General features: G+C 43.4%; 2 protein-coding genes across 3 annotated transcripts in view; one reads left to right on the forward strand and one right to left on the reverse strand.

Moving 5' to 3' along the window:
• The window catches only part of LOC110499201 (cytohesin-3), a 38,475-nt gene extending 12,430 nt beyond the window's left edge, over positions 1-26,045 (forward strand). The window contains exons 2-13 of the mRNA XM_036956030.2: positions 7,037-7,119; positions 7,634-7,698; positions 8,116-8,182; positions 8,381-8,499; positions 10,226-10,306; positions 10,496-10,608; positions 11,910-12,058; positions 12,133-12,244; positions 17,826-17,902; positions 18,746-18,817; positions 18,968-19,122; positions 24,315-26,045. Of these exons, the coding sequence (XP_036811925.1) occupies positions 7,037-7,119; positions 7,634-7,698; positions 8,116-8,182; positions 8,381-8,499; positions 10,226-10,306; positions 10,496-10,608; positions 11,910-12,058; positions 12,133-12,244; positions 17,826-17,902; positions 18,746-18,817; positions 18,968-19,122; positions 24,315-24,387 (1,166 nt within the window). The 3' untranslated portion in view covers positions 24,388-26,045. The remainder of the gene's footprint in view (positions 1-7,036; positions 7,120-7,633; positions 7,699-8,115; positions 8,183-8,380; positions 8,500-10,225; positions 10,307-10,495; positions 10,609-11,909; positions 12,059-12,132; positions 12,245-17,825; positions 17,903-18,745; positions 18,818-18,967; positions 19,123-24,314) is intronic.
• The window catches only part of LOC110499199 (ubiquitin carboxyl-terminal hydrolase 42), a 34,091-nt gene continuing 32,028 nt past the window's right edge, over positions 25,132-27,194 (reverse strand). For both annotated transcript variants that reach the window (XM_090212120.1, XM_090212121.1), the window contains one exon: positions 25,132-27,181. The gene's annotated coding sequence lies outside the window, so the exon portion shown is untranslated. The remainder of the gene's footprint in view (positions 27,182-27,194) is intronic.

Here is a 27,194-nt window from a genome sequence, read left to right on the forward strand (position 1 = left end):
GGATCCACAAAGCAGTGAGGTGCAACATACTCAACTATTGAAAAGGCCAAACAGCAGCCAGATCATACGTTCATGAAAATAATACACTTCCATTAGCTACACTGACTAACATAGAGAATACAGTACACACTCATCATAACCCACTGCCCTTTGACTTGCCCTGTACCAATCATTCCCCAAATTCTTGTGTCTTGACAAACTGCCAGGTCGCATCCCCGTACAGCTAAACAAGACTACAAATGTTTGTTACTGTGTCTGTCCGTGTTGTCACTGCCAAAGTCAGTTACAGAAGAGAGAGAAAGAGTGGCTGGCTGGCTGGCTGGCCATTGGAAACAACATCTGTGGGTGTGCACTGTATACATCCCACTTCCACTGTGGCCGTCAGCCCCATGGTCCGATTGGGATTAAGAGCTGTGGGGGTGGGTATTAGCGGGTTTAAAGCCAGCTGGCAGCACGAGCGTGTGCCTGTGTGTGTGCTACAGTTTGTATGTATGCATGTACAGTGCTGTGAAAAAGTATTTGCTCGCTTTCAAATGTTCTCTTTTTGCATATGTTTGATACGGAGTATTATCAGATCTTCATCCAAAACCTAATATTAGAAACTGAGTTTAAAAAGAAAATAATACTTTTATTTTTTATTTAATTAACACATTTATACAACACCCAATTCCCCTGTGTGAAAAAGTAATTTCCCCCTACACTAAATAACTGGTCGTGCCACCTTTAGCTGCAATGACTGCAATCAAATGCTTTCTGTAGTTGTTGATCAGTCTCTCACATCGCTGTGGAGGAATTTTGGCGAAGCATCCCCAAACCATCCCAATACCACCACTATGCTTGACCGTTGGTATGAGGTTTTTACTGTGGAATGCAGTGTTTGGTTTTCGCCAGACATCATGGGACCAATGTCATCCAAAAAGTTATTCTTTTGACGCATCTGTCTGTGGAACATTCTCCCAAGAGTCTTGATGATCATCTAGGTGCTTCCAGGTGCTTTTTGGAAAACTTGAGTCAGCTTTCTATTTTCCATTTATCATCCTTGAAATGTTTCTACAACTTGATTGGAGTCCACCTGTGGTAATTTTAATTGATTGGACATGATTTGGAAAGGCATACACCTGTCTATATAAGGTCCCACAGTTGACAGTGTGCATGTCAGAGAGCAAAAACCAAACCATGAGGTCGAAGGAATTGTCCGTAGAGCTCTGAGACAGGATTGTGTCGAGGCACAGATCTGGGGAAGGGTACCATTTTTTTATGCAGCATTCAAGGTCCCCAAGAACACAGTGGCCTCCATGATTCTTAAATGGAAGAAGTTAGGAACCACCAAGACTCTTTCTAGAACTGGCCGCCCGGCCAAACTGAGCAATCTGGGGAGAAGGGCCTTGGTTAGGGAGGTGACCAAGAACCCGATGGTCACTCTGACAGAGCTCTAGAGTCTCTCTGTGGAGATGGGGGAACCTTCCAGAAGGACAACCATCTCTGCAGCACTTCACCAATCAGGCCTTTATGGTAGAGTGATCAGATGGAAGACACTCCTCAGTAAAAGGCGCATGACAACCCACTTGGAGTTTGCTAAAAGGCATCTAAAGACTCTCAGACCATGAGAAACAAGGTTCTCTGGTCTGATGAAACCAAGATTGAACTCTTTGGCCTGAATGCCAAGCGTCACGTCTGGAGGAAACCTGGCACCATTCCTCAGGTGAAGCATGGTGGTGGTGGCAGCATCATGTTGTGGGGATGTTTTTCAGCGTCAGGGACTGGGAGACTAGTCAGGTTCGAGGGAAAGATAAATGGCGCAAATTACAGAGAAATCCTTGATGAAAACCTGCTCCAGTGCGCTCAGGACCTCAGACTGGGACGGAGGTTCACCTTCCAACAGGACAACGACCCTAAGCACACAGTCAAGGCAACGCAGGAGTGGCTTTGGGACAAGTCTCTGAATGTCCTTGAGTGGCCCAGCCAGAGCCCGGAGTTGAACCAAATCGAACATCTATGGAGAGACTTGAAAATACCTGTGCAGCAACGCTCCCCATCCAACCTAACAGAGCTTGAGAGGGTCTGCAGAAAAGAATGTGAGAAACTCCCCAAATACAGGTGTGCCAAGCTTGTAGTGTCATACCCAAGAAGACTCAAGGCTGTAATCGCTGCCAAAGGTGCTTCAACAAAGTACAGAGTAAAAGGTCTGAATAGTTATGTAAATGTGATATTGCAGTTTATACATTTTTATGCATTTTTTATCGTTTCTAAAAAACTGTTTTTGCTTTGTCATTATCGGGTATTGTGTTTTCATTGATGAGGGTAAAAAAAACAATTTAATCAATTTTAGAATAAGGCTGTGACCTAACAAAATTTGGAAAAAGTTGAGGGGTCTGAATACTTTCCGAATGCACTGTATTTATGTATGTATCAGAGGAGGCTGGATTGGAGGAGCCATAGGAGGACTGCTCATTGTTATTGATGTAATAAATGGAACGGAGTCAAACTTGTGGATTCCATAAATTTGATGTTTGATACAATTCCATCCATTACAATGAGCCCGTTCTCCTATAGCCCCCCCCCCCACCGGCCTCCTAAGGTATGAGGTTGGTGGCACCTTAATCGGGGAGGACGGGCACATAGTAATGGCTGGAGCTGAATAAGTGGAAAGGTATCAACAACATCAAACCGATGGCTTCCATATGTTTGATACCATTCCATTCATTCTGTTCCAGACATTATTATGAGCCTTCCTCCCCTCAGCAGCCTCCACTGATGTGCATGCATCTGTATATGTATGTTTGTATCTATGTGCGTGTGTCTGTCTATGTGCTCCTGCATCTGCGTGTGTGCATGACGTGTGTCCCTGTAAATGTGTGTTTGTGCGTGCATGTGAGGCCAGTGAGGGGAGTCCAAGTGGTATAAAGTTAAAGGGATTGGTGACAACAGGCTTTAGATTACAGGTTATAGCCAGAGGAGGCTCTCAGAGACAGCCTGCCTGGCCTGTCTATCTCATCCCATCTCCCTGCTGGGGCCAGTGGGGTGACAGGGTTCTCCCATGCTCCAACACACAGACCAGGCTAGCTAGAGGACAGTAAAGACAACCCGCCAGGCTGTGCCCATTACCCAGTTTAGCTTTTAAAATGGTAAGTTGGCCCATGTACAGTAACAGAGTATGGGATTTGGTCTAAGTCCTACTCTGTTTGACTGGTCAAGCTGGGATGAGTGGGGGTTTTAGTAATAGATGGTTATCACACTTTCCAGTCCAACAAGTGGATAAAATGTGATGAAATGGACAGCCTGTTTTGGGTCTATTTGAATGTGTATCATGTGCAAGGGTAGTTTGTACTGTAAGCTGACTAAACATAATGAGGTGGGCTTTCTTACCCCCAAATGTATCCCATCCTTGTCAGAGATTCTACAGAGGAATGTGCACAGATCTCAAGTCAGAAGTTGTCTCTGTTACTGTATCATCAACTACCCAGTTGCAGAGGGAGGGTAGTGAACAGTTGGCCGTTTTTGGATGAGGACTTCATCGTAGGGATTTACTCCTAAAATGAGATTGAGGGGATTTGTTTAGGGGGTAAATGTATAGAGGGTTATGGTTATTTATAGATTTACAGAGGCTCTGCTCTGTGGTGCACATGTTGGAATTTATTTAACCCCTGCCCCCTGGCACCATTTTTGCACCTGCTCAACCCAACCTGTCACTCCACTGACTGGAGTAGATTTGACAGAGTAGATGTGTAGCTATTTCAGTGGCACACAACTGCAACTCTCAAATCAATTTGAGATTCAGATAAAACTTTGTTGACATACACTACCGTTCAAAAGTTTGGGGTCACTTAGAAATGTCCTTGTTTTTTAAAGAAAAGCACATGTTTTGTCCATTAAAATAACATCAAATTGATCAGAAATACAGTGTAGACATTGTTAATGTTGTAAATGACTATTGTATGGAATATTGTATGGTCCATTATCAGCAACCATCACTCCTGTGTTCCAATGGCACGCTGTGTTAGCTAATCCAAGTTTATCATTTTAAAAGGCTAATTTATCATTAGAAAACCCTTTTGCAATTATGTTAGCACAGCTGAAAACTGTTTTTTGATTAAAGAAGCAACAAAACTGGCCTTTAGACTAGTTGAGTATCTGGAGCATCAGCATTTGCTGGTTCGATTACAGGCTCAAAATGGCCAGAAACAAAGACCTTTCTTCTGAAACTCGTCAGTCTATTCTTGTTCTGAGAAATGAAGACTATTCCATGCAGGAAATTGCCAAGAAACTGAAGATCTCATACAACGCTGTGTACTATTCCCTTCACAGAACAGCACAAACTTGCTCTAACCAGAATAGAAAGAGGAGTGGGAAGCCCCGGTGCACAACTGTGCAAGAGGACAAGTACATTACAGTGTCTAGTTTGAGAAACAGATGCCTCACATGTCCTCAACTGGCAGCTTCATTAAATGGTACCCGCAAAACACCAGTCTCAACGTCAACAGTGAAAAGTCGACTCCGGGATGCTGGCTTTCTAGGCAGAGTTCCTCTGTCCAGTTTCTACGTTCTTTTGCCCATCTTAATCTTTTCTTTTTATTGGTCAGTCTAAGATATGCCTTTTTCTTTGCAACACTGTCTAGAAGGCCAGCATCCCGGAGTCGCCTCTTCACTGTTGACGTTGAGACTGGTGTTTTGCAGGTACTATTTAATGAAGCTGCCAGTTGAGGACTTATGAGGCGTCTGTTTCTCAAACTAGACATTCTAATGTACTTGTCCTCTTGCTCAGTTGTCCACCCTGGCCTCCCACTCCTCTTTCTATTCTGGTTAGAGCCAGTTTGCGCTGTGCTTTTCCTTCAAAAACAAGGACATTTCTAAGTGACCCTAAACATTTGAACGATAATGTACCTGTGGCACCTAGACGGTGTAAACAGGTGGAATACAGACTGGTGAAGAGACATTAACGACTGCTGAAAGTAAGACTGATAAAGACTTGTTTTGTTGATAAAGGAACCATTCAGTTGTTGTGACTGTCAGAGCTCTGGACCCTGTTAGATTCACAAATGACTCTTTCTCTGTCTGCCAACTGGAGACTCTACTAAACTCATTTCCTGGATTAGTCAGAGGGCGGTTGCCAGGGTGGATTGTATTAGCAATCTAATTTGTAAGACCCCCTACCCTATCTTCATGTTTAATGTCCACCACCACTGGACCAGAAGGGTCCATTTATTACCCGTTTTAAATGTACCTTCCCTGCTTTTGCCCAGCTTGTTTCCCTGTTGATCTGATAGATGAAGGTGTGTTTTGCAGGGTGATATAATGGTCAGAGCAGATGTGGTGTAGGGAGGCTTCTGAAGGGAGCTCAGCCTCACATCTCGGCTGCTTAAACCAGACGGAATGCTGCACTCATGTGGTGTGCTCAGTCTGAGCAGTGTTCAGTCTGGTTTAACCAGGCTAGCTCCCATGCACCTTCTCATTAACATCCATGATGAATCAGATAGTAATCAGCCAGATGAATTTACCCAGACGGTCCTATTAACCAGGAGACATATTAGAGCCTCTGGTCTCAGGCAGGGGAAAAACCAGGCTATGTTCTCTCTATGCAGAATATCATCCATCCAACAAGCAAATTACATACATCTAAATATATTTGCTGTAAAAAGCAATAATCTAATATGCGTTGAGTGGATGACGCACATTATTATAGAAATAGACTCCAATGGGTTTCTGGTGAACAGGATTTAAGATTTCTTGTGTTCTTGGTAATAATAAGACAATTCAGTACATTTCTGCTTTGAAATAGGCCAAATTGAAATGAGCAGACATTTCCTATCACAGATAACATTGTGCCACTTCAAATAATAACTTTAGTCATTTCTCAATTGAGAGCTGTGTCAACTTGAACTTGAAACTAATTGCATCACATTCAGTCACAGTTCCACCGAGATTGTATAACCAAAGCGAGGTTAACCCCGAGGATAGCCAGCTAATTATTGTCTCTATTTGGATGTTGAACTCCAGTCAGTGATTATTGTAGCTCCACATCCCTTCTATTGTCGTAGAGCAACACGGACAGCAGCACAGTGAACCAGGAGGAAATGCTTAACTGGCTCTCTGTCTCACTACCTGACCCCCGGACACAAAGTGCAACATAGGATTACATAAAATAGTTAAAGGGAACAATCATTTTGACTTGACTAGTTAAATAAAAGTTAATTATAATTTTAAAAATACTTTACACGGGCATTTGTTTAATTGTTAGTCTTATTAATATCATTGCTGCGATCAATGTTTAGAGCCCTGAGCACCTCTTGTAAGAACTCGAGTTGCCAACTGCTAAATTAGCACTGGGCAGCTCTTGGGTAGGCTCCCATGTTATTTAATTGGCAAGACATGGCTTTAGTTCACTGGTAATGTTATTCGGTTCTGTATAAAGGGAAACTGTGAAGTAAATACTGTATGTTTCCACAGTATCTGTACGCAGTGGCTTGGCATTGATATCAGTCTTGTCATGGTCCTGCTTTATGAAGAGAGATTTAGTGGGTGTATATCTGCCTCTTAGCTGGGTTAATGAAGCCGGATCACAGAGACCCTTCTCTGGTGGTTTCACTGAGAGAGAGAAAGAGAGAGAGGGATAAAGATGGAGAGAGGGATAAAGATGGAGAGAGATGGGGGAAGAGAGGGATAGAGATGGAGAGAGGGATAGAGAGAGGGATGAAAGAGGGATTGAGAGAGAGAGAGAGCGCGAGGGCACTCGTGTCCGCTTCACCTCAGCTCTAAACCCTTGGGCGGTTAAAGAGTCGAGGGCGACGGTTGCGTTAATTTACCAAATTCGCATTTAATGAACGGAAACTTAATCTGGATTGGTTTTATTAATAGAATATTCCCGAGCATTAAAAAGGGTCAGAAAACACTTTCATGTGGAATAGTTAAGACCATTAACCTTTTTTTTTTCACAAATTAAGACAAATGTATCTGCTTTGATGTGTGTGACACGGAGTGTAACAAGATGCATCGGCAGTAGACTAAGGATGTTTCTCTCCCTGTGATCTCTCTCTTCTAGTACCTCAGGATCTCTCACTGGAAGAGAGGGGTGAGCTGTCAAACATCCGGCGGAGGAAGAGAGAGCTGCTGGATGATATTGAAGTGGGTAGCCTTGAAGTTGCTTTGCCTCGGCTTCGTAGCTGGGAAAGCTTTGAGGAAGAGTGTATTGTATTTTTCTGACGTGCTCGTGTACAGATGTAGGACCTTTAATTTGATTATATTGTTGCAATATATTTTCTACACCGCCGGAAATGCAAAGTTGTAGTGTATTCAAAGTCTAAAAAAGACTTATAAAGTTGGTAATTTCCACTTTAAAATGTCCGACTTGATTTGCCCTGACAAAAAAATGTATCAACCCCTACAAAAATGTCCATTAATTATAATCCACACAATAGTTATCATGTCCTGTTGCTGCAGGATTATTTTCCTTGTCAAATTAATATTCTACATCTGTAGCCTCTATCATTTTCTCAGAATTACTATTTTGGATCTCTGTCAGTGTCTCTGTTCATTCAACATATGTTTTTGTACAGTACTGCTTTCACTCTTGAAGAGGTTTCTCAGAATACAGCCTATTCCAAGAATCCAATTATATTTATTTTTCTTCCCCTCTCAGCGCTTGAAGTTTGAGATAGCTGAAGTCATGACTGAGATTGAGCAACTAACATGTGTAGGAGAAAGGTGAGTGAACAGCCCATGGTCTCATTCACTGGTGCTTGCATTTGTTTTAACTAACTTGAATAGTGAAGAATTTTGTGCAGTGCTTTCAATCAACCTTAGTCGATGAACCATATCTAATTTCCATACCCAAAATGTGACAGAACTACCTTATAATCTAATTTATCACCATCAGCCTGCTTCGTTTCCCATCACTAATTGATCCCTATTGGTATATCCGGTGAGAAAAGACATGTCTTAAATCTGGCTCTATGGGTCACAGGCACTAATGGGTCACAGGTGTCCGAACAGACCAAGGTTAAAAAGGCACCTGTGGCTTTTTACATGTAAAGGATTAGTCATTTTTTTGTGTTTGTAGGAGAGGTTGCTTGGTTGTATTGTGGGTTTTTCATGGCTTTCCTTCCACTTCATGTCTCACAGCAAAACAACACAGCGGAACAAACAAATCGCCATGGGGAGGAAGAAATTCAACATGGATCCTAAAAAGGTATTTTCATGTGTATGTGTATAACCAGACCCTCGGGGTTCAGGGAGGGCCACGTCTAAGTATTTTCTTCCGCCTTGGGATAGCTTTTGTGGTGGTGTTGTGTCCAGTAATGGAACCCTGTGATATACTGCTCTGCTAGAATCATTCACCCTTGATTGAGATAAACGGCCCACTGTCTGTCGTCCATTTTGTCTCCAGGGGATCCAGTTTCTCCTGGAGAACGACCTTCTGCAGCACACCCCAGAAGACATCTCTCAGTTCCTCTATAAGGGCGAGGGCCTGAACAAGACGGTCATCGGAGACTACTTAGGGGAGCGGTAAGCCATCCTATCTATCTACCTAGTAGAGAAACTGTTTTCCCTCCCTGTCGTGCTCCCAAAGCCGCGCTGCAGATTTATGTCCACCGCGTGATTAGTCCATTCGCTCGGCGAATATAAGGCCATCCTAGCGGGATATTATGGTCTGGATTTATTGATGAAAGTGACCACCAGGTTCCCTTGGAATACAAATCACCTTGGCAACGAGTCGTCGTGGGTGTCTCTGGTCTCGTCTGCCCCGCTTATGCCAACTCACTGTGGACACCTGCGTAGCAATAAAAAATAGTTAATTCTCCACAACTCAACCCAGAAACACAATGTCAGGTAACAGAGGAGGGGCGTCAGCTTGGGACTAGAGATACGGCAGTTTAAAGGATTTAAAGACAGCACTGTTGGCAGCATCAGATGATATCAGAAGTGAAAGACCGGGAGGTTAGGTTATATGAAAAACAGGAGGAATAGATGAATGGAGAGAGAGAGAGTCTATGTATTGAAAGAGATGTGCAGTGTGACGCAGACTGTGTGTGTGTGTGTGTGTGTGTGTGTGTGTGTGTGTGTATGTGTGTGTTTGCATCAGACTGTGTGTGTGTGTGTGTGTGTGTGTGTGTGCCAGACGTGGGTGTGTTGGAGTCAGTCGTCAATATTAAATGTCTAGATGTTAAATCTATGATCCCCCATACGTCCTCTACTGTTCCCGCCTCTAAACCCAGAGGGAATGATCAAAGAGCCAGCCCACTCAGTGGAAATAACTGTAAACATTGGTGGGGCGGCTATACTTAGCATTTAGTCCTAATTGAGTTTACGGGAGGATCTGGAACCTATCATTACACACACTGTAATTACAGATTTAATGGAGAGAAAGAGAGCGAGAGAGGGATGGAAAGGGAGAAAGAGTGGGCGAAGCTGTCTTAAATAACACAATCGGACAGGATCTTTGGTAATATGTTAGTAATCCTGTCCTGATTTCCTAGCTCCTCTTATTACTCCGGTTGATACAATACAAGGTTGGATTTTTTTTCCACAGATCATTGTTTTAAGTGAGATTCAGACATACATTAGTAATAAAGCTGTTTTTTTTTTTGATCAGCTTCTTTCTCAGGTATTTCTCTCTGTACACACAGCAACTCTTATTTACTTGGAAAACATTGTTACAGAAACATTTCCTGAGTTTGGTTTCCTTCTGAAGTTTATGAGCGATACATAATACAATGAGTTTTCAGGCTCAGGAACATTAAATTGGATGTTAAATGAACCACCTCAGAGGACCACAGGTCACTATGCTTCAAAGGTGATGTTGACTTTCTTCAACAAATCTCTCTCACAAAAGACTGTGTGGATTCTGTTGGCTTGTTTTTCACCAATCAAATGCATCCTTGACCATGTCAAGCTTCAATAGCTCAGCACCTCAAGGTATTGGGATCCATTTCAATAGGCCAGCTGTTAAGATTGCTTCCAGACTCTTGAAGAGTTGTTTTGTATATCAATGAAGGAAGAACATTTTCTGGAATTCAAAGGAAAAGGCATTTGCTTGGGCAAAATAAATAATTTGCAGTGGAAATGTTGTTTTTCCCTTCTGGGCTCAACCTGCGTGTGTGGAACTATTAAATCTCTTCTCCAGGAAATGTTTTGGATATTCCCTTGACAATATTACCACTCTTTGCTTTGGAAAAATGCCTTGAGAAAAAAAAACACTTCCTGATTGGAATACCTGTCTTTGTGTCCCCAGAGATGAGTTTAACCTCAAGGTGCTGCAGGCGTTCGTAGAGCTCCATGAGTTTGCTGACCTCAACCTCGTCCAGGCCTTAAGGTGAGCTGCATGTTTCCATCATCTAACAGGGAACAAACTAAACAAAACTGCTTTTATAAGGGACAGATGGAGACGTTTCTACATAAAAAGAGACTCTATATGGTACACACTCAATACTGATGATGAAAGTTAATTGTGTTCATCTGTGTTCGATGAAGTGTCTGAATGTTTCTGCTCTGTCTGTTGCAGGCAGTTCCTGTGGAGTTTCCGTCTTCCTGGTGAGGCTCAGAAGATTGACCGGATGATGGAGGCGTTTGCCTCGCGGTACTGCGGCTGTAATCCGGGGGTTTTCCAGTCAACAGGTCAGATCCTCAACATTCAACATTAAGTCTGTCTAGACCCACGGGGGTCAAAACGCTGCTACATTGAAACTTGACATTCACTATTGGTAAGCCCCATAGGGGCTCTAGTCAAAAGTAGTGCACTGTCTAGGGAACAGTGTGCCATTTGGAATTTAATGATAGTGAATGTCCATTCACTGTTTTAGATTAGTTCCTATGAGTTGACCACTGTGGGTCTAGGTCACCCTCAGCCTTGCATTCTCCTTATACGGAAGTAATTCAAATATCACTAATGAATACTTCCTGATCTTGATTGGAGACCTTTGCCGTTGCCATCTGTCCTGGGTCAAAAGTTCACATGTGGAATCAACAACAAGTAGTTTAGCCACCAAAACATCTGGCCATGTAAGCATCTCTTAGGTGGATGAAATACAGTAGGAACGGATGAGACAACTTCTTATTCCCACACAATCCAGAATTATTTACAAAAAAGAGCTACACTACAGTAAGGATAGTATTTCCACCATAGGTAATACATACTTTATAGTTCATTTTCTATGCCTGTCATGGCTCTACCCAGAGAGGGAGGGACTGTGCAGTGAATCTGTGCTCTTCACACAAGACACATCCCACTTGGCACAGAAGTCAATTCAGTGTCTATTCCGCATTGGTTCAACGTCATTTCATTGAAATGACGTGGAAACAACGTTGATTCAACCAGTGTGTGCCCAGTGGGATCTCTGCTCTGAGTAAACCAGGGCAGAACAACAGTACTGTACCAGAATTCCTAACACACTCAGTGGGGGGCTCTGTGGTAGAGACAGACAATGCACTCCGTAGCTCTGGACGGACAGACGGACGGACGGACGGACGGACGGACAGACAGACAGGAGTGCGTCAGAGGGAAACAGAGAATAATCATTTATGTACAGACATGGGCTGGTATGTGTCAGCAGGGAATTAATATACCACCAGTACAATGGAATGTCTACTTTCTACGGACTCTGGGTTTTAGGTTCCGTTAATCCCAAAATGTAGTGCAGGAGTGTCATGGATGCAGGAGTGTCATGGATGCAGGAGTGTCATGGATGCAGGAGTGTCATGGATGCAGGAGAGCAGAGGAAAAGAAAATAAGAAGTTGTTTATTGCTTCTAGATCAATATTCAGATATGATCGATATATTGAGAACAACAGTCTTCCCCAAACACATTAATTGACTCTAGTGTCTCGTATCCCTGGTTAACCTCAGTGAAAGGCAGAGAGGTGTGTCTGTTGAGGTGCGTATCAGTACTAAATATTCATTACTTCTCTCCCTCCTGCAGACACCTGTTATGTGCTGTCGTTTGCCATCATCATGTTGAACACCAGCCTGCACAACCCCAACGTCAGAGACAAGCCCCCTGTAGAGAGATTCATCTCCATGAACAGAGGTATCAACGAGGGAGGAGACCTGCCAGAGGAACTACTCAGGGTAAGACAGAGATAGTGTGCGTGGAGAGGAAACCTTTCCTCCATTACTCAACCTTTTTGTATTCTGTTTTGCAGAATTTATTTGATAGCATCAAAAATGAGCCCTTCAAAATCCCAGAAGACGATGGCAACGATCTGACACACACGTTCTTCAACCCTGACAGAGAGGGATGGCTACTGAAACTAGGTGAGTGACGACCAAAGAATCCACATCTTGGTACTTGGTTCACCAACATACATACAAATGTACTATCTCTGTATTCGCCACGTTTAGGGCAGATGGAAATGTTAGCGATGCGAGAAATGTTGCGCACTTGGCGAAGCAACTCTTTCGTCTCGTATTGTGTTTCTGCACTACTGTCTCGTTCTTCTGTTTCCCCCTCTCTCGCTCCAAGCATGGTCTGTGTGATTCAGCTGCTCCTTGCTCTGTCGTTCCTTTTATGTCCTTACTGCGTCATTGTTGTCTCTGTTGAATTAGGTAGTGTTTTAAATGTGCCCTCTTGTTTTCCCTCACACCCTTTGACCTGTCACCTTTCTGTTCTTTGACTGGCTGTTTCTTCTTACTCTGCGCTAGGAGGTAGGTACTCCCCCTAAATCCCAGTAGAAGTTACCCCTAACCACTGATACAGGGTCAGCTTTTCCCCATCCCCATGAATGGTTATGGTTAGGATTGAGGGTGGCGGTAAACTGATACTAGATCTATGGTTTAGGACAGCTTCTACTCCTACCCTCCCTCCCTGCCTCCCACCCCTCTGCTTTACCTCATCCTGAGGTCCCATGCTAACAACATTTAGCTCTTATCTTCCAAGTCAACAGATGTATTAGCTGCTGGCTGGTTAGTGGTCATCTATTAGCTTGTTTGTTGCAGAGATGTGTGTGGATCTGTGACTTATGGTTGACAGGGGTGATGGGGTTATCTAGAATGGGTTGTGTGATCTCTTTGATCTTGGATGAGGATCCACCCATCACATTCCTCCTCTGACTGGCCAACATCTGTCTCACACAGCTCCCATTTATGTTAACCATGATAACATGCTATTTCACTTTTGGGGAACGGTGTACGGCCAGGAGTTTTACAGCCCTCGTTACCCGACCAGGAAAAACTGAGGACCAGTTATTATTGGCTTGTAGCTAGTGTTTAAAAATAGGGACCTAGAGTGATCAGGAAAAACTCCTGGCCCTAGGAAGGGGTGCATTTCCTTTATTTAGGTCATGGGTTTGCACTATGAGAATGTGTTCTGTATGCTAGCTACAGTATGTGCTGATCCTGTGGTGTTCTGAGTTCCTCCATCCTGCTGCTGCTGCCCTCCAGGCCTGAAACACCTCCTGCTGTGAAACACCCCCTGCTGCTTCCCTCCAGGCCTGAAACACCTCCTGCTGTGAAACACCTCCTGCTGCTGCTGCCCTCCAGGCTTGAAACACCTCCTGCTGCCCTCCAGGCCTGAAACACCTCCTGCTGCTTCCTACTTCCTCCTATCTGGTTGCATGTCAAATGGAACCATATTCCCTATATGGTGCACTACTTTTGATCAGGGCCTGTGTATTGCACTATGGTGCATTCGGAAACTATTCAGACCCCTTGACTTTTTCCACATTTTGTTACGTTACAGCCTTATTCTAAAATGTATTAAATAATTGTTTTGGCTTCATCAGTCTACACACAATCCCCCTTAATGACAAAGATAATTTATTAAAAAAGAAAAACTTAAATACCTTATTTACATAAGTATTCAGACCCTCTGCTGTGAGACTCGAAATTGAGCTCAGGTGTATCCTGTTTCCATTGATTATCCTTGATGTTTCTACATCTTGATTGGAGTCCACCTGTGGTAAATTAAATTGATTGGACATGATTTGGAAAGCCGTGAGGTGGAAGGAATTGTCTTAGAGCTCCAAGACAGCATTGTGTCCAGGCACAGATTTGGGGAAGGGTAGTACAACAATTCTGCAGCATTGAAAGTCCCCAAGAACACAGTGGCCTCCATCATTCTTCATGGGAGAAGTTTGGAACCACCAATACTCTTCCAAGAGCTGGCCGCCTGGCAAAACTGAGCAATCGGGGGAGAAGGACCTTGGTCAGGGAGGTGACCAAGAACCAGATGGTCACTCTGACAGAGGTCCAGCATTCCTCTGTAGAAGGCCAACCATCACAGCACAACTGCACCAATCAGGCCTTTATGGTAGAGTGGCCAGATGGAAGCCCCTCCTCAGTAAAAGGCGCATGACAGCCCGCTTGGAGTTTGCTAAAAGGCATCAAATGGACACAGACCACAAGAAACAAGATTCTCTGGTCTGATGAAACAAAGATTGAACTCTTTGGCCTGAATGCCAAGCGTCACTTCTGGAGGAAACCTGGCATCATCCCTACGGTGAAGCATGGTGGTGGTGGCGGCATCATGCTGTGGGGATGTTTTTTAGCGGCAGGGACTGGCAGACTAGTCAGGATCGAGGGAAAGATGAACGGACCAAAGTACAGAGAGATCCTTGATGAAAACCTGCTCCAGTGTGCTCAGGACCTCACATTGGGGTGAAGGTTCACCTTCCAACAGGACAACGACCCTAAGAACACAGCCAAGACAATGCAGGAGTGGCTTCGGGACAAGTCTCTGAATCTCCATGAGTAGCCCAGCCAGAACCCAGACTTGAACCCGATCAAACATCTCTGGAGAGACCTGAAAATAACTGTGCAAGCGACGCTTCCCATCCAACCTGACAGAGCTTGAGAGTATCTGCAGAGAAGAATGGGAGAAACTCCCCAAATATGATTTATTATTTATTTATTTAACTAGGCAAGTCAGTCAAGAACAAATTCTTATTTAGCAAACCCCGGCCAAACCCTAACCCGGACGACGCTGGGCATATTGTGCGCCGCCCTATAGGACTCCCAATCACGGCCGGTTGTGATACAGCCTGGAATCGAACCAGGGTCTGTAGTGACAACTCTAGCACTGAGATGCAGTGCCTCAGACCGCTGCGCCACTCGGGAGCCCGGGTGTGTCAAGCCCAGGTGTGCCAAGCTTGTAGCGTCATACCCAGGAAGACTCGAGGCTGTAATCGCTACCAAAGGTGCTTCAACAAAGAATACTTATGTAAATGTGATATTTCTGTTTTTTTTTTGTAATAAATTAGCAAAAATTTCTAAAAACCCATTTTTTCTTTGTCATTATGGGGTATTATATACAGATTGATGGGGTAAAAATGATTTAATCAATTTTAGAATAAGGCTGTAACGTAACAAAATGTGGAAATAGTGAAGGGGTCTGACTACTTTCCGAATGCACCGTATATAGAGAATAGGGTGCCCTATGGAATGCATCCTCTATCTATCCAATTTCCATGCCCCCCTCTCTTTCCATCCCACCAGCTGCGCTTGCCAGATCATTTTAGTTCCAATTTTCCTCTCTCAGAGTTGCAATAAGTCCGTATGCTAATTTTAGCATCCCTTTGGATGGAGCTACCTGATGGAGAAGCTGTGTTTTTTATGATGTAGTTAAAGAGGCCATTACAGCAGCCTGTCAGGTAGTGAAATGAGTCATTACAGCAGCCTGTCAGGTAGTGAAATGAGTCATTACAGCAGCCTGTCAGGTAGTTAAATGGAAGCGACTGAGCTGCCCTAACTGAGGTTAGAGCTCTGTAGGTGTACTCTGCTGTGAGTCTAGTAGAGCTCCCCTCTATGTGGAACATCAGCATAAATACATAAATCAATGTCAGGTTTTGACATGATATGACAGGCAGGCTGTGCTTCGAGTATTGCATGGAAAATACAGTGAACTGCAGGGGCCCCCATAGACCTATTTTAGAATGTCAGTATGTTTGTACAATATGTAAACAGTGCATTCCACATAAAACTATAGGATTCTATAGCACCCTATAAGTAAACTAATAATAATAATAATATACTGAGCGGACAAAACATTAGGAACACCTGCTCTTTCCATTACAGACTGACCAGGTGAAAGCTATGATCCACTTAAATCAGTGTGGATGAAAGGGAGGAGACAGGTTAAAGAAGGATTTTTAAGCCTTGAGACATGGATTGTGTGTATGTGTCGCATTCAGAGGGTGAATGGGCAAGACAAAATGTTTAAGTGCCTTTGAACGGGGTATGGTAGTAGGTGCCAGGCAGACCGGTTTGTGTCAAGAACTGCAACGCTGCTGGGTTTTTCACGCTCAACAGTTTCCCGTGTGTATCAAGAATGGTCCACCACCCAAAGGACATCCAACCAACTTGATACAATTGTGGGAAGCATTGGAGTCAACATGGGCCAGCATCCCTGTGGAATACTTTTGACACCTTGTAGTTTCATGCCCCGACAAATTCAGACTGTTCTGAGGGCAAAAGGGGTTGGAACTCAATATTAGGAAGGTGTTCTTAATGTTTTGTACATTCAGTGTCGTACAATGTATTATCATTACTTATAATTACATGGATTATTGACTGCTTGCATCATTTTGCATGAAATAATCCTTATCTGTACAACTGTAGAGAATTATATGTCTGGATTTATCTACTTGACTCAAGGAGAGAAGGGTTAACCTTAACTCCAAATTGTGAGGAGATATTCTTCTTGAAAAAAATGCAACGTCTGAGAATTGTATCTTGTTACTCATTCTGTTCTTCACACTCCCTGGTCGGTTGGACAGACAGACTAGCTTTGGCTGCCTTCACGGTACAGAGAGAGCGATTCGGCCAATGGAAAAACAGCTGAGTTTAGACTGATAAATGCTTCTAGAAATAGGCCCAACATCCCCATTTTGAATTGTTAGTACTTGAAGTATACTCATTGTGTCAAACACTTGAACATGTTTACATTGGTTAGTTTACAGAAATGCAGAATGAGTAATTGTCCCTCTGTATCTTTTCACTTTATATCCATAAAATAATTAAATACATTAAGATGTGTCACTTAATTTGAGAGGCAAATGTCTTCATTATGTAGTGGGTTGGGTATACTGTCACATGCCTAGCCATCCCTGACCAATGAACCATGCTCCCCAGCTCCGGCTGAGCCAATGCAATGCCGTCACACGTGAAAGGCTGCGTTTCTAGGATTCTCACCCAAATTGAACACACATTTTGACTGTTTTCACAAGCAATACCGCGCACTGCGTAGGGCCCTCTGGGGACCGGGAGGGGAGGCTGGGGGGGGGGGATATTGGACCACTGATTGAATCAGCTTAATGGGCAGACTGCTGATCAGAACCAGATGTGGCACGTGGAGGGGTAGGGTTGGAGGGAAGGTTTGGGGGTAGGTTGGGGGGTAGGAGGGCTAGGATAGGGTAGGGGTAGGGTACTAAGGACTGAGGGCTGGGCTATAGGCTAGTCTGTCTGTCTCAACATTGAGTCTCAATAGAAATATGCCTAACTGCTTTTGCAGTTTGCATTGAAATGTGTCTGAGAGAAAGGCTGAGCTGGTTGCTTCAACGTTGACACTAAGCAGCCTCCATCTTACACCCTTGTAGTTGCTTTTCTATAGTATTGTAAAGGCCCAAGTGATTAATGTAGCATCCACACGTAGCCCTGGGGTCTATTCAGGCGGGTGTAACATTACAGAACATTCAGATAGAAATGTATTGCGTATGTAGAATATAGGGAATCATGTCAGCTCTAAACATGGCATTTCTATCTGCAATACTAGCAGTATCATCTCATTGGCTGTGTAGCCTACAACACTCCCTCTCCGCATGGCTTGGCCATTTGCTCTTCTCTCTCTCTGTGATGATGTTACTATGTTGTTACTCAACATGTCTGGTATGTTTCTCTACAGGTGGAAGAGTGAAGACCTGGAAGAGACGGTGGTTCATTCTGACTGACAACTGCCTGTACTATTTTGAATACACAACGGTAAGTTAGCGTTTGGTTTTGTCAATGAGAGAGAGAGAGAGAAATCATAGGCAGACAGTCAGAGAGAGTGGCTATTGTATGTCATTTGTAGCCAGTCAGCCACAGCCAGTCTGTAGCAGATGCAGCCCGGCCCTTTGACCTAAATGCACCCCGGTCCAGCAATTAACACGATGCATGGAAAACATCTGGGCGGTCTGCTGCACATCTGGCCTAGCCCAGACCCCTCCCCCATTACCCTACACACGCTGACACACATAGGCACAAACCAGCACACCCATACACACTGCTTAGAGCCCACCCCCCAGCACTGAGCCCCCAGTCCAGTCCCCGGGCATCCCATCCCTGCTGTGTTCTCTCATTAAGAGAAAGACTGTGGACAACAGGGAGGCTGTTCTGCTCTGTTCTTCAAGGTCTCCTCAGCTTCCAGACTATCCCCAGACACAATAGAAATCCACTGTAGGATTGGGTTACTTCTTCCCTAGGTACACCACTCTGTGTGACCTCAGTGTGAACAATAACAGTATAGTACAGTTGTAATGTGTGTAGGATACAGACCATGTACAGTTAGGAAGTTACTTCGTTTTCCTGTCTTGAGTATGACTGATTTATACACCCTTATGTGTATATAAAACCTACTTGTAGTTTTTGAAACACCCTTACCAAAAAACAGGCTTCTGGTAAACAGTTGTGGCACACTATTTAGTTTTTGCCAAAACTTGCAGGAAGTTTGCCACAACAAATTCAGTTATGTAAGGGCAGCTGCATAAATCAATTGGCATATATATATGCAGTGTGTTTATATATTAAATCATGTATTGAATGTGTTCTTTGTGTTGTCTCCAGGACAAGGAACCTCGTGGGATCATTCCTCTAGAGAACCTTAGCATAAGAGAGGTGGATGAGCCCAGGAAGCCTGTAAGTTCCCCAAAATATGTAAAGAAAACAATGCCTGAGAATGGGCTAATGAAATGAACTGGATACTTAGTCTCTGTGTACTTTCCACTTGAATATTCGCCCTAGCTAATTATTTCTCTCCCTCTCTCTCTAACCCTGTCGTCCAATCAGAACTGTTTCGAGCTCTACAACCCCAATCACAAGGGTTCATTGATCAAAGCGTGTAAGACTGAGGCGGACGGCCGGGTCGTCGAGGGCAACCACACAGTGTACAGGATTTCAGCGCCCACCACAGAGGAGAAGGAGGAGTGGATCAAATCCATCAAGTACGTTTTCGCTGTAACCCACCTAAGGTTTTTGCCCACCATGTAAACACAACCAAGAGTCTGCTACGAGATACCAGTGGTTCGCAACTCACCATGATTCAAAATCAAATCAAATGTTATTTGTCACATACACATGGTTAGCATATGTTAATGCGAGTGTAGCGAAATGCTTGTGCTTCTAGTTCCGACAATGCAGTAATAACCAATGAGTAATCTAACCTAACAATTCCACAACTACTACTTTATACACACAAGTGTAAAGGGATAAAGAATATGTGCATAAAGATATATGAATGAGTGATGGTACAGAATGGCATAGGCAAGATGCAGTAGATGGTATCGAGTACAGTATATACATATGAGATGAGTAATGTAGGGTATATAAACATAAAGTGGCATAGTTTAAAGTGGCTAGTGATACACTGCTTTAGCACACTCTGCCAACCCAGATGTCTTAGCCGTGTCTGAAACCTGGCTTAGGAAAACCACCAAAAACCCTGAAATCTCCATTGCTAACTATAACGTTTTCCGCCAAGATAGAACTGCCAAAGGGGGCGGTTTTGCAATCTACTGCAAAGATAGAAAGTAATACAGAACTCTGCAGGCTAAGTCTGTACCCAAACAATTTGAGCTTCTACTTCTAAAAATTCACCTTTCCAGAAACAAGTCTCTCACTGTTGCCGCTTGCTATAGACCTCCCTCTGCCCCCAGCTGTGCCCTCAATACTATATGTGAACTGATTGCCCCCCATCTATCTTCTGAGCTCGTGCTACTAGGTGACCTAAACTGGGACATGCTTAACACCCCGGCCATCCTACAAACTAAGCTTGATGCCCTCAATCTCACACAAATGATCAATGAACCTACCTGGTACAACCCCAAATCAGTAAACACGGGCACCCTCATAGATGTTATCCTAACTAATTCGCCCTCCAAATACACCTCTGCTGTTTTCAATCAAGATCTCAGCGATCACTGCCTCATTGCCTGCATCCTTAATGGGTCTGCGACCAAACGACCACTCCTCATCACTGTGAAACACTTCTGCGAGCAGGCCTTTCTAATCGACCTGGCCGGGGTATCCTGGAAGGATATTGACCTCATCCCGTCAGTAGATGATGCCTGGCTATTCTTTAAAAGTGCCTTCCTCACCATCTTAAATAAGCATGCCCCTCTCAAAAAATGTAGAACTAGGAATAGATATAGCCCTTGGTTCACTCCAGACCTGTCTGCCCTTGACCAGCACAAAAACATCCTGTGGCGTTCTGCAATTAGCATTGAATAGCCCCCGTGATATGCAGCTTGTCAGGGAAGTTAGGAATAAATATACACAGGCATTTAGAAAAGCTAAGGCAAGCTTTTTCAAACAGAAATTTGCATCCTGTAGTACTAACTCAAAAAAGTTCTGGGACACTGTAAAGTCCATGGAGAATAAGAGCACCTCCTCCCAGCTACCCACTGCTCTGAGGCTAGGAAACGTTGTCACCGCCAATAAATCCACTATAATTGAGAATTTCAATAAGCATTTCTCTACGGCTGGCCATGCTTTCCACATGGCTACCCCTACCCCGGTCAACTGCCCGGCACCCTCCACAGCAACCCGCCAAAGACCCCACCATTTCTCCTTTACCCAAATCCAGATAACCGATGTTCTGAAAGAGCTGCAAAATCTGGACCCTCTCATTTGAGAGGGTCCAGATTTTGCAGCTCTTTCAGAACATCATTTGATTGCCTCGCCTGGTTTACCAACTGCTTCTCTGATAGAGTTCAGTGTGTCAAATCAGAGGGCCTGTTGTCTGGACCTCTGACAGTCTCTATGGGTGTGCCACAGGGTTAAATTCTCGGGCCAACTCTCTTTTCTGTATCATCAATGATGTTGCTCTTGCTGCTGGTGATTCTCTGATCCACCTCTACGCAGACGACACCATTCTGTATACTTCTGGCCCTTCTTTGGACACTGTGTTAACTAACCTCCAGACGAGCTTCAATGCCATACAACTCTCCTTCCGTGGCCTCCAACTGCTCTTAAACGCAAGTAAAACTAAATGCATCCTCTTCAACCGATCGCTGCCCGCACATGCTCGCCCGTCCACCGTCACTACTCTGGACGGCTCTGACTTAGAATACGTGGACAACTACAAATACCTGGGTGTCTGGTTAGACTGTAAACTCTCCTTCCAGACTCACATTAAGCATCTCCAATCCAAGATTAAATCTAGAATCGGCTTCCTATATCGCAACAAAGCATCCTTCACTGATGCTGCCAAACATACCCTCGTAAAACTGACCATCCTACCGATCCTCGACTTCGGTGATGTCATCTATAAAATAGCCTCCAACACTCTACTCAACAAACTGGATGCAGTCTATCACAGTGCAATCCGTTTTGTCACCAAAGCCCCATACACTACCCACCATTGCGACCTGTACGCTCTCGTTGGTTGGCCCTCGCTTCATACTCGTCGCCAAACCCACTGGCTACAGGTTATCTACAAGTCTCTGCTAGGTAAAGCCCCGCCTTATCTCAGCTCACTGGTCACCATAGCAGCACCGACTCGTAGCACGCGCTCCAGCAGGTAAATCTCACTGGTCACCCCCAAAGCCAATTCCTCCTTTGGTCGTCTTTCCTTCCAGTTCTCTGCTGCCCATGACTGGAACGAATTGCAAAAATCTCTGAAGCTGAAGACTCACATCTCCCCCACTAGCTTTTAGCACCAGCTGTCAGAGCAGTTTACAGATCACTGCACCTGTACTTAGCCTATCTGCAAACAGCCCATCTACCTACCTAATCCCCATAGTGGTATTTATTTATTTATTTAGCTCCTTTGCACCCCAGTATCTCTACCTGCACATCCATCTTCTGCACATCTACCATTCCAGTGTTTAATTGCTATATTGTAATTACTTCGCCACCATGGCCTATTTATTTCCTTAACTTACCTACTTTGCACTCACTGTATATAGACTTTTTGTTTTCTTTTGTTCTACTGTATTATTGACTGTATGTTTTGTTTATTCCATGTGTAACTCTGTGTTGTTGTATGTGTCGAATTGCTACGCTTTATCTTGGCCAGGTCGCAGTTGCAAATGAGAACTTGTTCTGAACTAGCCTACCTGGTTAAATAAAGGTGGGGGGAAAAAATGTATTACATAAAGATGGCAAGATGCAGCAAGATGCAGCAGTTTAAATGAGTACAGTATATACATATACATATGAGTTGAGTAATGTAGGGTATGTAAACATTATATTAAGTGGCATTGTTTAAGGTGGCTAGTGATACATTTTTACATCAATTTCCATTATTAAAGTGTCTGGAGTTGAGTCAGTATGTTGGCCGCAGCCACTCAATGTTAGTGGTGGCTGTTTAACAGTCTGATGGCCTTGAGATAGAAGCTGTTTTTCAGTCTCTCGGTCCCTGCTTTGTTGCACCTGTACTGACCTCGCCTTCTGGATGATAGCGGGGTGAACAGTCAGTGGCTCGGGTGGTTGTTGTCCTTGATGATCTTTATGGCCTTCCTGTGACATCGGATGGTGTAGGTGTCCTGGAGGGCAGGTAGTTTGCCCCCGGTGATGCGTTGTGCAGACCTCACTACCCTCTGGAGAGCCTTACAGTTGTGGGCGGAGCAATTGCCGTACCAGGCGGTGATACAGCCCGACAGGATGCTCTCGATTGTGCATCTGTAGAAGTTTGTGAGTGCTTTTGGTGACAAGCCAAATTTCTTCAGCCTCCTGCGGTTGAAGAGGCGCTGCTGTGCCTTCTTCACAACGCTGTCTGTGTGGGTGGACCAATCCAGTTTGTCCGTGATGTGTACGTGATGACAAAGCTAGGATTACACCAGTATTCACCGACGCTTCTTTGAAGATACATTCGTCTTTACACAAATAGCACTATGACCATGTGTTTCTTCCCATGTGTGAACTTTTTGATGTAACTGTGTGACTCACTAACACATATGGCTGAGAGGCTAACTTTCTCACAGTGTGCGGTAGATAAGACTGCTCTCTGGAGGTTAAATGGGTTTCCGGTTGATAAAGCCCTCTAGATTAGCCTATAGACAGGAGAGCTAGACGACACGCATTACACTCTCTTTCTCTGGCACTCTGCCTCAATTCTTTCCTCTTAAGTGTTTTTGCCAAATCCAAACTATTTATCATACACAAAGGCTGTCTTGTTAAGGAGAAAGATGCTCTGTTAAAATAGACCCAGAGGGTGATTGATCATAGCTCCTCTCAGCTGAGCTTTCCAATGATCAATATCAGAAATCATATTATATGATACTCTCATCAGGTATGATATAGAAACATTTGCAATTGACAGCTGGGTTTCCATTAGAATCAACAAAATAGATTTGTCTGCGTGTTCCACAACCTTACTGCCAAGCTTATTTGGAAGAAGTGGATGCCATACACAGTTAGGGAGATTTGACAGGGAGACAATGTCAACTTCAGTTCTGCAATTAATACTTTAGATAGGGTGTTGGACAGGGAGTTTGCAGTGGGAAACCAGTGCCTTTCCTAGTGCATACCAGCCCTGTATGAAATCACAGCTGTAGGTCAGGTTTATAGAACTCTATGTGTAGCTGTGAGACTGTGGGACAGGGTGACAGACTGTGTGCAGAACAGGCCAGGGTTGCTTTCGCTCACACTCTGTACCCTGACTCAGCTTTAGGTTGTCTCCTCTGTGGTTAGCATGACACACATACACAGAATGGCCATTTCAGCATGTCCTGTGTTCCTACTACCGGGAAAGCAGTGAATTACTCAACCCTATTACTGTCCCGTTGGGGTTTGTGTGTGAAGAGAGAAAACAACAACCAACTCAGACCGGACGCAAGGCTTTTCTCAGTAATTTAATGGACCGCTATGGCTTTTCCCTCTGCAGTCTTCAAGGGAATATGGGGGTGTATAATAGCCTGCAGTCATGTACCGAAGAACAAGCTTGTTGAGACAGCTTTATTGTGTTACATCTATGTTGATAGAGAGGTACTCCTTCAGAGGAGGCTGAAAAACATGAAACCAATTGCAATGTTTTCCTTGGACGACAGTGTAGGTTAGAATGTGAACTGTGCCGATACCGAATATAGTAAAGCTGTTGAAACTATTCCCAGACCTGCTCACAAAAGGCCTACACAGGCTACTGTAATACACAACCATTGTTTATTTTTCATAACCAATCCATCTCTCTCTGCAGAGCAAGCATTAGCAGGGATCCCTTCTATGACATGCTAGCCACCAGGAAGCGGAGGATAGCCAATAAGAAGTGAGGAGAACCTGACCACACCCACCCTATCATCAGTGACACCAGCATGGACCTCCATCGGTCCAGGAGACGGGGGGCGAGGGGGGGGGCTCACACACACAGCCCAGGGACAGGAGACACAGCAGACAAGGGGATCCAGATTTAGTGGGGATTTGACTTCGGATGCAACACGTCTACACTTCATCAGTATGGATAAAGGACAAGTCGGGAAGGGCACTTGACATTTTGGTTATCAGTTTCTTTTCAGATGCATGCAATGCACACAACTATAAATTGTATGTGTGAATGTACTGTATTGTGAAAAGGACAATGGTCTGAGCAATATGTATGAGGCTGTGTGGGGCCTCCCCAATGTCCCCATACAGACGGCGCTTTCCCCAACCATCGAAGCAGGCTCGAAGAAACATGGACATCTTGGCTAGCTCAACATTGTCCTCTAGTGGGTGAATTGAGTATGATTTCAATGTCAGAAGAACCTCAAACTTTTAGGAATCAACGGGTCAGATTTTCACCTGCAAAACGACTGATACAAGTAGTGTACAATAAGAATCTGTTTTCTTTCCTCTTTTGTTTCATAATGCCATACCCAGTTGTTGCCAGTTCATATTAGATATCACTATGGTCTATGTAAGGTCAAATGTGAATTCCTGCAGAGCTATAATATACTGTATTAATAATACATAGTCAAGTTTGTGTGACAGTTATTCAAAGCTAGTTTATGTATTGATTCAAAGTCCACTGCTGTACATTTGTTTTTCATATTTATTTTCTCTAATTACAAAAGTGTATTCCCCTTGACATATGTACTGTACATAGTTTGTTTCTGTAGCATGTAAAAGGTTATGGCTAGCCTACACCCGTTTGTTCACATTTCAAAGTTGAGCAATGAGCATTACAGATTACATACTGCAGTGGAAGAAACCCTCAACTCCAACTCCACAGAGAAAATGAAGAAAAACAATTCCTCATATTTCTAAAAGAAACAGAAATGTAGCAGCCAAGCCAGCTGGTTTTTACATTGGAAGGTGTCAAGGTGAAAACTAATGGCTCTATTCACTCTATCGTAGAAGACAGCGTGATTGCCATTACATTTCAATGTTCCCGCGTTAGCAGAGACTGCGTTCACGGTAAACGCTGCATATGTCAGCTCAATTGGAAATTACCTCAATTTATAGAGCGCCAAGTGTAACACTTCAGCGAAAAAGATTGAATAGATCAGGTTTGGATCTAAATCGCCCCGTTGTGAGACAGAGATGGAACTTTACAAAAGTTGTGTAAAAGCTCAAGAGAATCTCAAAATGTTACAGCAGCCTTAATGTTATGAGAATTTTGAGTAAAAATACCAGATCTTCTCCTGTGTAACTGACCAGTCTGATACCTACCCAGCCACCTATTCTTTAGGTTATAGCTTCCACACAGTCTATTGTATGTGGACAATACAGGTCCACATACAAGGTTCACAGGTCCTGTTTTGAACTCCCACACTATCATTGTGTAACCTGGAAACAATATGAAAAATTACCTAACCACTGTTAGCCCTAAATCCAAAGTGTTTCAGTCTATCCAAGCAACCAATTAAACAATCACTCATATGCAATCTTTTTTACCAAAAGTCAGACAAATTACTCCTTCCAATAAAATGGCAGAAACTTTTCACCATCTGTGTGTACATCCCCAATCAATCAACAGCATTCATTCAAAAAATAATAATAATGACATTAAATGTATTAAGGCGTTTTATATACCTTGTACAATGTATAAATTTGACATGCTATTGTAGAACTACAAATGTATTAACAACCATTTACATGTTTTGGTCTTTTTTTAGGTAGAAAACAAAGCCATCCAAACAGACCAAAAGCAGATCATCATACCATTCTACTGACTTATGTCCATAGAACACAGTCTAAATTATGTTGTGGGAATTCTAAAACAAAAAAAGAAATTCTACATTGGTATTCCTGATACAGGACCGTTTTAATGTATAAAAAAATAACTGATAGTACAGTTCAAAATTAAATTCACAGTATTCTTTTGGACGCTATAAAAAAAACAAAAAAACAGGTCCACAGCCATAAGATAACATGATTATTATGATTTTTTAAATCCTTGAATGAGTTAAGGATAGAAATGATATCTCAGTGAAAGCGAGTGAAGAGAGGGATGCAGAGGGAAGGAATCTTCTCCAGTGACGTGTTGAGAGAAAGAATTGTAGGCTTAAGAGAATTTTTAAAAGTAATTGAAAGCAACAAAGAGCTGGCAATGTCCTTGTGTCTACCACACGGTCCTCACTCCTCCATAACGTTTCCCTCCATTTTCTTTTCATCTTTTTTTTTTTACCAACAACTCCAGCTATACAGATATGTGGATAATGGTGACAAACTTGCGGCCAACTGAAGTCATATCAAACAGGTCATCTCCTAGGCAACAACAATAGTCGTTCGATTATTTAACCAAGTGGTCAGTTCTCTGAGGAGGAAAAAGTCTCATTTTAACAAATCCTGAGTCTTCCACTAAGCAGCAGTTGAGATGGTTAAGCTCCAGGCTTCTTTTTTGTTTACAACGTGTATATATTAATTATTTTTCATAAATGTCCATTGAGTGACAAGTGTCTACCGAATGAATTAGAAAAAAAAATACCTTCAAAAAAAAAAAAAATCTGGTAGAATCTTTAAAACATTTGTGTGGTAAAAATACAGTATATTCCCAGTAATTCAGCACCACGTTCAAATATTAGGGATGACATTCCTGTTGCATTTCACTTTTCCATAAAGGTTGATTTTTACAGTATTCCAAGTCTGCAATGGGAGA

The sequence above is a fragment of the Oncorhynchus mykiss genome, chromosome 20 (genome assembly GCF_057628025.1).
Source record: "Oncorhynchus mykiss isolate SJ-2025 chromosome 20, ASM5762802v1, whole genome shotgun sequence".
Lineage (NCBI taxonomy): Eukaryota > Metazoa > Chordata > Actinopteri > Salmoniformes > Salmonidae > Oncorhynchus > Oncorhynchus mykiss.